Genomic DNA, 12,731 nt, shown 5'->3' on the forward strand with positions numbered 1-12,731 from the left:
ATAGCAAGGGTCCATTACCCACTGGCTTAAAAGACAATGACAGGATCACCAAACAGATGCCTGCTGTGTTCCAGTTAGAATTAGATATTCTGAAGCAAATATTGAATACACCCAGGGTCTGCATCAGTTCAAAGTCTTCAACATTTTACATAATCAGAGTTTTTGCATCACAGGCTTTGTGGTATAAGTAACTATACTGTCTAATAGTCTTTCCACAAAAATGATGGAGACTGGAAATGATCTTTTTTAGAAATGCAAATGCTAAGTTCATAAGGAAGCAAATGAGTTCTTTGCAGGAGCTGTAAGAAAGTATCTCAAGCTGCTTGAATTTGAGACCAAGGAAAGAGATTTGGGCAGCACATATTTTTCCAGTAAGATATTATAAATGCTAGTATAAAATTAACTGTGACATTTTTCAAGGGCAAATCTGATTTCTTTTCCACAGTTGCCCTTGCTCTCTGCTGATCTAACTAGGGTGGATAGTAGCTTAATCACGTTGCAGTTTACACTAAGATGTGGTTTTTATTAACTGCCAAACAGAATGAACAGTTGCTTAGGTATAATTTATTTGTTTCTAAGTAAGTTCAAGGACCATATCTAAATTCAAAAATCAAAGTGGATTCATAAAGGCTGTTTTGAAGAAAAAAAAACTTGGGTCAATTCAAGTTACTCCCACTCCCACCCCTGGCCTGGTATTCTTGCTTTTTGCCTCTTTGCAAGGCACACAACACTCACCCCCACTTGATAATCACTACTTCTGACCTTTTTTCTGGGAATCCTCAGATTGATTTTATGCTGCCTTTTTTTCAGTAACTGCTTTTTACTGCAGCTGTTCATGCCATGCAATACAATTACTGTTATGGTGAGAGTGGCTTCAGTGTTGCTGAACCAGTTTGGTACCCTTTCCTCTACCTTCCCCTTGCACTCAACCTTTGAACTTACAGAGGATATATAGGAAGACAGATTTGTCTTCCATTTTATTCCCATTGACTAAGTGATCATATTAATGATGGTCACATTATTTCTAATATTTTTGGATACTCTTATTTGGTGAGCACCTGCAGAGCACCAAATGTAAGTTTTTTATGAAAATGCTGCTACCTGTGCTAATTTCTTGTATGGATAAAGGGGAATTAGGCATAAAAGTACAGGGAGATGAGCAGCAAGAGGGGTGACTGAAAGCGAAACACACAGTGGAAGGTGGAGGCTTAGGGATGCAAGGGAATATGTGGAACATTGTGAAGGAGGTGCCAAAAGCCTCTGATAGCTGTCTTCCTCTGCCTTTACCATCACCTCATGCACACACAATTCTCTTAACTCATGGCCATTCCAGTTCCATTATGGAATTGACATTCTATGAGGAGTTCCCAGTGTGCGCTTTGCCTGGGGTTGGTGGGTCCCCTTCAGAGACGGCTGAGACTGAAGCCAAATGCAGACTGACCAAGAATGAACAGTGATGTTCGATAAGGTCAAGGCAGCTCTGACATACAAGCTGGGATTCAGTGAAAGGGACCACAAATGTATTTTTGAAATACTCTGTGGGTCAGAGAAACATTGTGTATGTTTCTGACACTCACTGTCTGTGCATGGTCATCTGGATTGTTGCATATATAGCATCTGGATTGGTGCACATACCTGTATGATGCATTTCAAACATCAGTTAGATCCTCCTACTTATTGAGCTTCCCAACTGCATGGAGTACAGGTGTGCATTGTAGACAAGGGACTTACAACATGTTATTCTATGCAGTGTGTCCCTTGAGCAGCAATGGCAAATAATTTCAGTACAGCATTGACCTGTAAACATGAACAATTCCACTGCAACACTGCCTTGCAAATGCAAAGGTTTGCAGTGTGGATCTGAGTCATATCTTCTTTGGGAAAACTTTCCCTAAACTTATCTGTTACTAGTCTAGGAAATATCCATTTGCATTATGATTACCTAATTTTTGTTCTCCTCTCTTGTCCTCAGTTGATTCCTGGAGTTTGAGGTGCCTGGAGTCATGGCAGACTGGCTGCTCATTGGATTGTTTGCGGCACTGGTTGTGCTTCTGCTGTTGACGCTCTTTGCCTTCGCTGTTTATTCGGGGCTCTTCACAGAAGTGATTGTGAGTGCTGGTTTGCCCCCCTTCGGCAGCATCACTGTGGCATATAAATTCCAGGTGGGGCCTTATGGTGACTCTGGAAGGCTGTTTACGGAGAGCTGCAGCATCTCTCCAAAGCTGTGCTCCATTGCTCTCTACTATGACAAACCTCACACGGTAAGTCTCAGGGAGAGCTGCTTCTCGGTTTGCATCACTGTTAACATAATCATTACTTGAGTATAAGGAAAATCTATTTTCTGATATGTTAGATCTGAAGTAGATCTTAGACTTGGGAATGTGCACTATGAGGAATAGAAATTTACTTAAGAATAACAACGTGCACACTCATGAAATGGATGAGTTGAGTAGCCTTGTGGTAAACTTGCAGTGATTTAGCTTTATGATCATACTGTATATGCTGTAACTTACATACCAAACCTGATCCTGTAAACAGATGTGATGCTTTGTATTTTTACTAATTACTATGTATAGTGAATTCTTTATATATTTGTATATTTTTGTAATTGGGGGTTATGCCTTTGAACCAATATGTTTTATAGTTGAAGATTGTGTTTATCTGAATATATTTATGCTCCTTGATTTTTGGGTGGGTAGGAAATATTGCACCTGTTGAATTTCTACCTGTTGTGTTAACAGCACAAAGCCTCTTGCAAGGAGAAGGTCTAAAGTGAAAATACTTGGAAAGGGGTGCAGAATCTTTTGAAAGTAGCTTAAGAGAGATGGTCTGCTCAAGTATCAGAGAGGTGAACTACTATATACATATCTATATATTCCACTGTGTTTAAATGCTAATATTACCATAGACAGTAGCAATTTGGCTTATTGGCTCATTATCTTGGAGTGGGTATTCTCATGGGTGGCTGAATACTACTGTATTTCTTTAATTTTCCTAGACCTCTGGGTGCTGAGAAGTGGTGCTGTCATGAAAGAACATGTTACAGGCAGTTTTAGTAAAACACAGAGCTTGCATGTCACCATTCAGACCTTTATATAAGAGTTTTTTCCCCCTTGTAGGGGGTCTGTTTCTCTTTTCGGACTTTTGATGTTGGCCACAATCCAGAAAATTGCACAGCTATTGTGTCAAGCAGGGCCTTGAATTTTCTTTAGAAGACTTTTGCAACTTGACTGAGTTTCAACAGCCATTTGCAATGCAGTGTAGGTGGCTGCTATGGCGGGGAAAAAAAAAATCAACCCCCATTGGGGATACACAGACCTTTGCATACACCCCTAAAGAGCACTCTTTATTTTGCATATTGTCTTTACAGAGGACAAAATGTATCTAAACCTGGATTCATCTGTTCAAACAATCTGTTATAGTTGAGCTTTTGACAGCCTGATTAAAAAAACAAACAAACCCGAAACCAACCACAATGTTGCCAGAAAAATAGGGTTGTGTGCTTCTTTGTGGCATAAGCACTTCCTGTTACACTAGCACAGCCTGTGTAATTTTCTGATCAACAGTGTTGAAGCATGTATGCCAGAGAAGCTACTAGTTGAGTTTTTCTGCTAATGCATTGATCTAAGGACACAGGGCAAATAGAGGAGTTGTCAGTGTAGCACATTTCCTAGCTAATAGTAACTATTAGCTGAACCAGTTTTAGTTATTCCAATGTGAGCAAGAGGTCATTCCTTCAGAATTAATTTCAGATGCTGAAATGTCTGCTTCTGGCTTTTCCTACCCCTTTTCTGGTACTTGCAGATTAAAAGTAATTTTGAAGCTGCCCTTCATCACACAGCAGAGGGTACCTTATACTGTTGCAGTTAAATCCAAGGAGGAGGAGGAGGAATGATGATGATGTTAAAAGGGAGTAGATAATCCTAGAGTGAAGTCAGGAATACTAACATTTGAAAAGCTAGCCAAGTCAATTAACCTCTCATTTTTTAATTTTTAAAATGGCATTTGCAGTCCTCCTTTTGTCCAAAGGACAGCATACATGGCTGGGAACTTGAATTGAGATCTCCCAGACCCTAGCCTGAGATTTAATCTGTTACATTTATACTGCTTCTGTTGGAATAAGTGAGATTTCTATTCTGCTAGAAATGCATCAAAGTTGGTGCCAATTATAGTTCAAGGATGAGGGCATTTTATAATTGTGGCCGCACCACAAAGACTTTTACTCTGTGTTTTTTGTGTGGTGTACTTACTTACTTACGTTATTTATTTATAATTATAACACTCAGAAGGAGAACATGGCAGCTCTTTGGCATTTCTAGAGATTCTGCATGGGGAATGAAGATGCTGTCTCCAGTGTCTAAACTGAAATACAGGCAAAACAGAATGAGACACAGTTGAACTTAGGGTTTACACCAATTAATTAATTAATTAATTAATTAAAGCTGTAACCCTGTACTTACCTGCCTGAGAGAAAGACTCCCCTAACTCCATAAGACTTAGGTTTGAGTAGACCTATATAGGATCACTTTGTAAATGTATTCATGTGTTCGTTCTCCCACTTTTAACAAACAAACAAACAAACAAACAAACAAACAAATAAATGGAACAGTATAAATACCATAGCCCTTATAAAACTACCACTAACTATTTCAGTAGTTACCTGTTTAAATCTCTCTAGCACATCTTCAAAAAATTTATTGGAGGCCTTTGAAGGATCCCTTGAAATGTACCGTAAGTTTTCTTCATCAGTCTTAAGTGTAGCACATCTCCCTTCTTTTAAACAAAAACATGCAAATAAGTGTTCTCAGTATTCTGTTGCAGCTCCTGCCTTCTTTATCAGAGACCATCTCTATGTGATATTTTCAAGTGTGATCTCAGCTGTGGATATTTTTGATTCCTTGCACAAGAGTAGAAGATGAAACACATTTGACAAAAAGAATCTTTATATAGAAGAGAGTCGGGGAGGCAGCAAAGGCACCTGAATAACCTTCCTTACTAACCATGTTGTTTGTATTGTAAATACAAAGGGCTTAGAGAGAGAGAGAGAGAGACTGAGACTAGTTCTACTGCCTGCTGTGAAAAGTGTGTGTCTATCTCTGGCATCTCTTTATCTTACTGGAATAATATAGTTATTTAGTGTAAGTCAAGGAATCAGAAAGCAAAAGACCATTGTGCTTAATCTTCAACCATTGTTTGATTGAAACTTGCCGGGAAAGAGTTCCTAAACACCTTTAAGACAGTAGCTGATTGGGACAACACTAGTTTCTCTTGTATTTGCTCTTCCTTTCCAAACCCTGTGCACTCTTCTCCCCAACCCCACCACTAGAGCTGCAAATGCAGCAAGATTGGCTGGTCCATTTGTTGCTAAAATGATAAAAAATGAATTTCTGCCTCTGCTCAATGGGTACTACCATCAGTGTATTTTTGAAGCCTGAAAGCATTTATAGATGCAGAGGAATTTTTTTGGATTTCGGTCTTGTGATAAGGGATTATTATTTGTAATTTGTAATGTGCTCATTCTAGTTATTTGGTAAGTTTTGTGGTAGCTGTGGTCAAATAATGAAGTTGTCTGCCTTCAATATCTCAGCTGTGTTGCTGTCATCTGCCAGTGTTCATTTGTTGTTACGCCAATGCAGAAGTGTCTGCATATGCAGCTTAAAGTGTCTTCAAGCCAATTTTGTTTCAAGCTCCTTTAAGCAGATATATATTATTATTTATTATCCAAAGATAGTGGGGTGGTTCACAACATAAAAATACAATATAAGAACACAAAATACATAGTAAAAACATGAACAAGTAACTAATAAACCTTCATCCCACAAACACAGTTAAAAGGACATAGAACACTAATCAGCCAAAGGTCTAGTTAAAGGGAAATGTTTTTAGCTGGTGCCTAAATATGTAATGAAGGCACTAGGCGAGCCTCTCTAGGGAGAGCATTCCACAAGTAGGGAGCCACCATGGAAAAGGCCTGTTATCATGTTTCCATCCTCTGGACCTCATGCCCCAAACTGATTTAAGAATTAAAGCATTTGGCAGAGCTGGAGTTATGAGTTCAAGTTCTTCATCTGATGGGGAGGGCCAGAACAAGTGTTGGAATGACCATAACTGGTTTTAAGCAATAGCAGGAGGGAAATGAGGTTGCAGGCATAATCATTTTCATAATGACCAGGACTATTTGTGCAACATAAATGCACACTGCAGTATAGGCAGTTCTCTGGAAACATTCTTAATTGCAGTGGCTTTTTGCAGGTACATCATGTTATATACCGGTAGTTTTGAGAATGCAGAAAGCAAAAAACATGTTCGTTGTAGGAATGCAACCAAGAGCAAATACTGTTAACTACACGTTAGATTCATGAACCACATAGTATACAAATAAAACAAAAAATAGCTCTGAATATACATCTGGAATCTTTTGCAGAGTTACTGATTTCCAGGCTTTCATTTTCATCATTGAGATAACAAACCATTTGTTATAGCTGTGTCTGCAATATTCGTTTCATTTTTAAAAAACCACACTCATCTTTCTGTGGTTTGGAGCATCTCTCCAAAATTTCTTAGGATTTCACATAAATGACCAAGTTACTGTATCTCTCTGTTTACAAAAGTTAAGTTAAATAGTTTTATCAGCATTCCTACAGGTATAGTGTTCTGCTGCTATTAGTGTTGATGTTGGGTAACCTCCAGCCTTGAAAGTTCTGCTTTTGTCAGTCTGGTTAAGGAGTACACAAATTATTTCCTGCTTATATCACTCTCACTTGATGGACAGACCCCACCAGAAACAGCTCTGCTTGCTTCCCTGAACCTCTCCACACATTTGAAAAATGGCTTGTTCACAGTTTGCAAAGTGTTTACTGTGTATTTTGAGGTATATTTCCTTTCGATATGTTTCCCTGCATGGTGAGGGATGCAATCTTTCTAAGCTAGTAATGGATGCATAAATGAAGCTATAGGGCCATAAATCTATCCTATTATTGGAGCCTGTGAGCATTCTTTGGCGTCCTTCACCAGCCTGGTGCTCTCCAGATCTTGACTCAAATTCCCATAATTCCTGACCATTGGTGATACTGATGGGGGGTTTGCAGTATCTGAAGGGTACCAGGCTGTGGAAGGCTGACCTAGGGTATGTCTTCTCACTCTTAAACTAGTTTTAACAAAAAGTGATCCTGTTTGCACATAATCCCAAGACAAAGCATGGCTTAGTGTGTGGACATGTGGATTCCTGGAGAGAAAATGGTAGTCGCCTTGTTCCTTCTCCAGTTCTTCTGCTTTGAGCTAAGCCATGGTTTGTCTTAGTGTGTTGTCAAGAGCAGCAGGACTGGAGCAGGGTGAAGTGGCTGTGATCTACTTCCTGGAAGCTTGCTTGCTTATGCACTTGTGCTATGCCATGATTTGGCTTAGTATTGTGTGCACACTGAGCCGGTGTGTGTGTCTCCAGGAATCTGTGTGGAGAAGAGGGTTAAGGCCATCCAAAACATCATTTTCAGCACCCTCAACAAGCATCAGTTTCCAGGATTTTTGGGGGAGGGTGGAAGCCATGACAGTTAAGCAGGGCCGTCTTAAGCCTATCCCGCGCCGTGGTTCAACGATCCCTCCGGCGCCCCCCCCCCAAGCTTGGGACTTCCATTTTCACTCACGGACCCTTCACTGAGCTCCTGCATCTTCATCTGCTGCAAAGCAGGCAGCAGCTCGCCAGGTGCAGCTCCCCCCCTTTCCCCCATTGGTAAACAGCCTTCTCGTAAGGTGCAGTGGGCAAGATCTAGCACACACCCAAAAAGCGGGGCGAGCTGACCTCCCTGGCTGGCTGCTCGGGCAGCTGAAAGCTCAGCACTGCCGCCTGGCCTTGGCCAGATCCGCCTCAAACTACCTTTCCCGCTCACCCTCAAAATCGTCTTGGTTTCAGGAAGGGAGGGGGGGAACTACGGCCACCAGGGAGACCTTCTCAGCGACCCACTCTCCATCAGGGTAAAAGAAAGAGAGGAGGAAGCGCGCAGGCGAAAGGAAGAGATCACCCGTGGGGGGGGGAGAGAAACCAAAAATCACACACACACTTTCTTCTTGGGTTGTTGGAAAACAGTCGTGATCTCCTCTCCCCCCCCCCCGTGATTCCCGTTTCACTCCCACCGCCAGCCTCTCCAGCGAAGACAAATAACCCCGGCACAACATCGTGCCTCTTCTCTTATCTCGCCTCTCCCCACCGCCACCACCCATAGCTGTCTTAAGGAGGCCCTTGGGAGGGGGTGGGCGAGCGGGGGATGAGGGGGGTGGCGCTGGAGCGGCGAGCGCCCTTCCAGGGCTCCCGGGATGGGAGGCGAGGGCGGCCAGCTCTTAGGTTCCCCTAAGGGACGTGCAGCGCGCAGCTGCCTTCCCCGTGAGCCATTGTTTTTACTGTGCCGCCTTTCACTCCCCGCGGAAAAGTGGCCCCGAGTTGGGAGGCGCCGTTCCCAGATGAGTTTGCCACCAGGATCTCTGGAGCGAGTCCTCCTCCGGGGGTGCCGCCTCCCGCGCTTGCCGCCTCTCGGAGGGGTGGGCAAGCGGGAGATGAGGGGTGTTGCGCTGGAGCGGCGCGGGGCTCTGCGTGCCCTTCCGGTGCTCCCGGGAGCGGCATGGGCGGCAGCGGCTGCACCGCCGGCGCGCGAGCGCCCGGCCGACAGCTCGCCCGTGGGGGCGGGGCCGGGTTGGGGAGGGGGGCGCTCGGTATGCCGCCGGGCTCGCGGGGGCGCCCCTGGGGGGCCCGGCGCCCTGGCGCGCCGCGCCACTAGCCCCTATGAATGAGACGGCCCTGCAGTTAAGCTATGGGGATGCCCTCTTGATTTTGTTTAATCATGGGTATATTTTGAGATCTGTTTTCCTCCTGATGGGTGGGCAAGAGTTCTTCTCTTCTAGAGACTTGAGCTCCCAAGATGGTTTGCAGTCTTATGGTATAAAAAACAGCTGTGCTCAACTGTTGCTATTTCTGTAGATTTGCAAGGCAGATGGGACGGTGTCCCCAAGGACAGGGCTGCGCCAAATTCTTTGCACTGCAGACAAAGGTCTTCCTCTTTTGCTTTCTCCTGCAAAAGACAGCAAAGTGGGGATGATTCACATTAGTCAGTAGATAAAATAGTCCTGTTCTAGGTCTTCCCTTGGGTATCAGACTTCCAGTTTATTATTATAGCTCACCCTGTCTCCATGGCTCAGGCTGGTTGGCAGCATTTCCACATCACATTCATTTTCAAAACAGTCTTGAGTGGGAGTTAGTTCCATGTTATATGTTGGGCAGTGACTTATCCAGGGCCGCCTGCTGTACTGGGATTTGTATGTAGATCTTCCAGCTTCAATTCAAACATTGAGTACTGGCCGGCAAAGGACAGTATTTGCAATCCTTTTCCAATGTATTTTCATCACAGTCTTACAAACTGGGGCATCATTGTTCTCATTTGGCAGAGAATTTGGGATTTGGGGTAATGAAGAAGCCACCCAAATACTTTGGGGTGGTTTCAACTAGATTTTACACAGAGTAGACTCATTGACATATGTCTGTGCCACAGTGAGCTGGGGGAAGCAAATAAAACTGCTTGCCTCCCAGGCTGCTGCTGAAGGTCCTAAATGCTTGGCTGGGTTTATTTCCAGTAGACCTTGGCTCTTATGCAGTCACCCTGGAATGCTTTAACTGAAGCCTAGCACCACAACTCCTGCAGCCAACGGATGTGGCAAGCCAAGCTAGACTGAGTAAGGCTTGTCAGCTTCTACTTCTCCAGCCATGGAAAGCTTGAGCCGAAAGGCCTCTTGTCAGTTTCTCCTCTGGCTGCTTTGCAATGCTCCAGCAGAATAACTGACTGATATCCGGTCTTGTTGGGAATGAAGGGAAGAAAGTTTGCACTGCAAACTAAAGAAATCAAAAGCTTCTGACTCTGTGGGAGAAGCCTTGGTATAAAAACCTTCTTTCTTTTTTTAAAGAATCCTCTCAAATCACATGATTTGTGAATCACATAAGGAAAGAGCTGGAAAGACTGAGATGGCTTCTGTCCTGTGTGCACATGTGTCTAAGAGGGGTTGCTAGGAAAAAGTGATTTAATAGACTGCCTGGACTAATTTGCAAGGGAGGGGTGGAGGAAAGTTAAGAAAGAGACTCCCCACAGCCTGAGATCACCAAGTCGAAACCTATCATTAGACATCTGCGTTCCCGTGTGTTGTGGGCTTCTTTTTTCTAAACATGAGCACGCGCATTCCCAGTAATTGCTGGATGTGGGTGGAGCCACTGAAAGAGTCAGTGAAATAACTTTCAAATTTCTACATTAAGACGCCTGTTTTGGGGTCTTGGAGGGCTGCTGTTGGGCAAGCCCCACTTTTTGTTTAAGGTTTCCAAGCCTGTCCTGCAGGTGGGTTGTTTTGGTAGACAGCCAGGAGAGCTGCAGGTTCTTCTAAGAGGAGCCTGGGCATTTCTGGCTTTGCCTAGAAAATATTGCACCCCTCTTTTGAGATGTAGTTTTTACAGAAACAGAGGCCTAAATACAAAGACTCTTGAGCTGCAGTGCTCCAGCAGATAACATTCAGCTTTTAATCTTGGAAGTAGGGGCTCAAATGCCAGCCTAAATTAATAAAGTGTCTTATAGGCACTCAAAGTCAGGCCTTTTTATCAGCTAGAACTCATCGGAACTCAGTTCTAGCACCTCTCAGGCATTCATGGTGAGGTCCGGCACCTCTTTTTCTAGAAATAATAGCACTAAACAGAGTTATTGTAACTTAACTTTATTGCGCTAGAGTCCCATTTTAATACAGTTACATATTTGTTTTTAAATAGAGGATTAAATTAGTATATACAGCCTTCAACTAAAAAGTTAATATTTTTGTTTTATAGAAAGATACAATAGGTCCCCAGTGAAGAGAGTGAAAATGGTTTACTTGTTTTATGGCCTGTGGCCAAAACAGATAAACTAAACACAGAACCTAGCAAAACACTCAAAGAGGATATATTTACAACCTGTGCAATGTTCAAATAATTATCATCAAGAAATACTCAAATTTCAGCTCGTTAGATACAAGTCAAAATAGGTTTGTTTTGCTTCATGGTAATCATCCATGACCATTGACCATATTATTTGGGGCCGAGGAGAGTTGAAATCCAGCAATGTATGATTTCCAATTCCAGATCTAAGCTCTTTGAGAGAAATACCCTTTAAACACTACCTTTAAAGCATTTACAAGTTGTGTTTGCAAAGCCACTGACCTATCAATCACCTGATGTCACTAGGACATCAGGACCTATTTTTCAAGAAGAAACAGTCCAAGCAAGGTTTGAAGTTACCATCACCAATCAAGCTGACCAGCACTGACTTTCTGCAGGGGTCAGCTGCACCAATGAGCTTCCCATATAGAACTTGGTAACCAATCCCAGCTGGCTTGCTCTCACTGCCAGTCAGCTTACTGGAAGTGACAACAAGCCTTCCTTGCCAGTGCACAACTGGGAGCATACTTTCAGGTTCTCAATTTTGCATTTGCAGCTGCATCTCTACTTGTCCCTCACCTGATGTCAGGTGTAGGGCAGGGGTGTGTGGTTTGAGGGAAACAGCTTTGTGGGCTGAGCTGGGACTCAGAGGTTTACCACCCCGAACTAGGGTATGGTCTGAAGGTAACACATAGAATCATAGATATGTAGAGTTGGAGAAAACCACAACGGTCATCTAGTCCAACCCCCTGCAATGTAAGAATCTGTTGCCCATTGTGGCAAAAGCTCCTCATCTTGCTGAAGCTGAGCCCATCTGCGTATACTCAATGTTTGGGTAAGGCTGAGAACCACAAGTATGTTGCTTTAACTAAATTTGTTTTGCAGACTGCATTTTGTCCCACAGAATGAGTTTATTTAGGTTATTATTTGTTGTTTGTGGTATTTGTGTAGCCAAAGCCATTACAAAATTTATTTATCATGCTAATCTTTCTTCCTTGGAAAGTTCAGAGGTGCTTACAAGGTAAAAGGTAAAGGACCCCTGGACGGTTAAGTCTAGTCAAAGGTGACTATGGGGTGCTCACTTTAGGCCAAGGGGGCCAGCATTTGTCCACAGACAGCTTTCCGGGTCATGTGGCCAGCATGATTAAACCGCTTCTGCCATAACAAAACACTATGACGGAAGCCAGAGCACACAGAAATGCTGTTTACCTTCCCGCTGCATTGGTGTGCTTTCGAATTGCTAGGTTGGCAGAAACAGGGACGGAGCAACAATAGCTCACCACCATTGAGTGGATTTGAACCACCGGCCTTCCGATCGGCAAGCCCAAGAGGCTCAGGTTTAGACCACAGCACTACTTGCATCCCATACTTACAATATAGAGCTTACAAGGAGCTCCCAGTGGTCTACCATAAAAAACTGATCTGCTTCGTTTATAACGTATGAAGCTGCCTTATACTGAGTTATAGCATTCATCCATTTAGTACTGTATAAACTGAATTCATCATGCGAAAGGCTGGACTGGATGAATCCCAAGGCGGAATTAAGATTGCCGGAAGAAATATCAACAACCTCAGATATGCTGATGACACAACCTTGATGGCAGAAAGTGAGGAGGAATTGAAGAACCTTTTAATGAGGGTGAAAGAGGAGAGTGCAAAATATGGTCTGAAGCTCAACATCAAAAAAACAAAGATCATGGCCACTGGTCCCATCACCTCCTGGCAAATAGAAGGGGAAGAAATGGAGGCAGTGAGAGATTTTACTTTCTTGGGTTCCATGATCACTGCAGATGGTGACAGC

The 12,731-nt window shown here is 43.2% G+C and overlaps 1 protein-coding gene across 1 annotated transcript in view; it reads left to right on the top strand.

Moving 5' to 3' along the window:
• TEX264 (testis expressed 264, ER-phagy receptor) overlaps positions 1-12,731 on the top strand; it is a 156,406-nt gene that overhangs the window by 6,285 nt on the left and 137,390 nt on the right. The window contains exon 3 of the mRNA XM_033140643.1: positions 1,973-2,261. Coding sequence (XP_032996534.1) covers positions 2,004-2,261 — 258 coding nt within the window. The 5' untranslated portion in view covers positions 1,973-2,003. The remainder of the gene's footprint in view (positions 1-1,972; positions 2,262-12,731) is intronic.

This window comes from Lacerta agilis, chromosome 2 (assembly GCF_009819535.1).
Source record: "Lacerta agilis isolate rLacAgi1 chromosome 2, rLacAgi1.pri, whole genome shotgun sequence".
Taxonomy (NCBI): Eukaryota; Metazoa; Chordata; class Lepidosauria; order Squamata; family Lacertidae; genus Lacerta; species Lacerta agilis.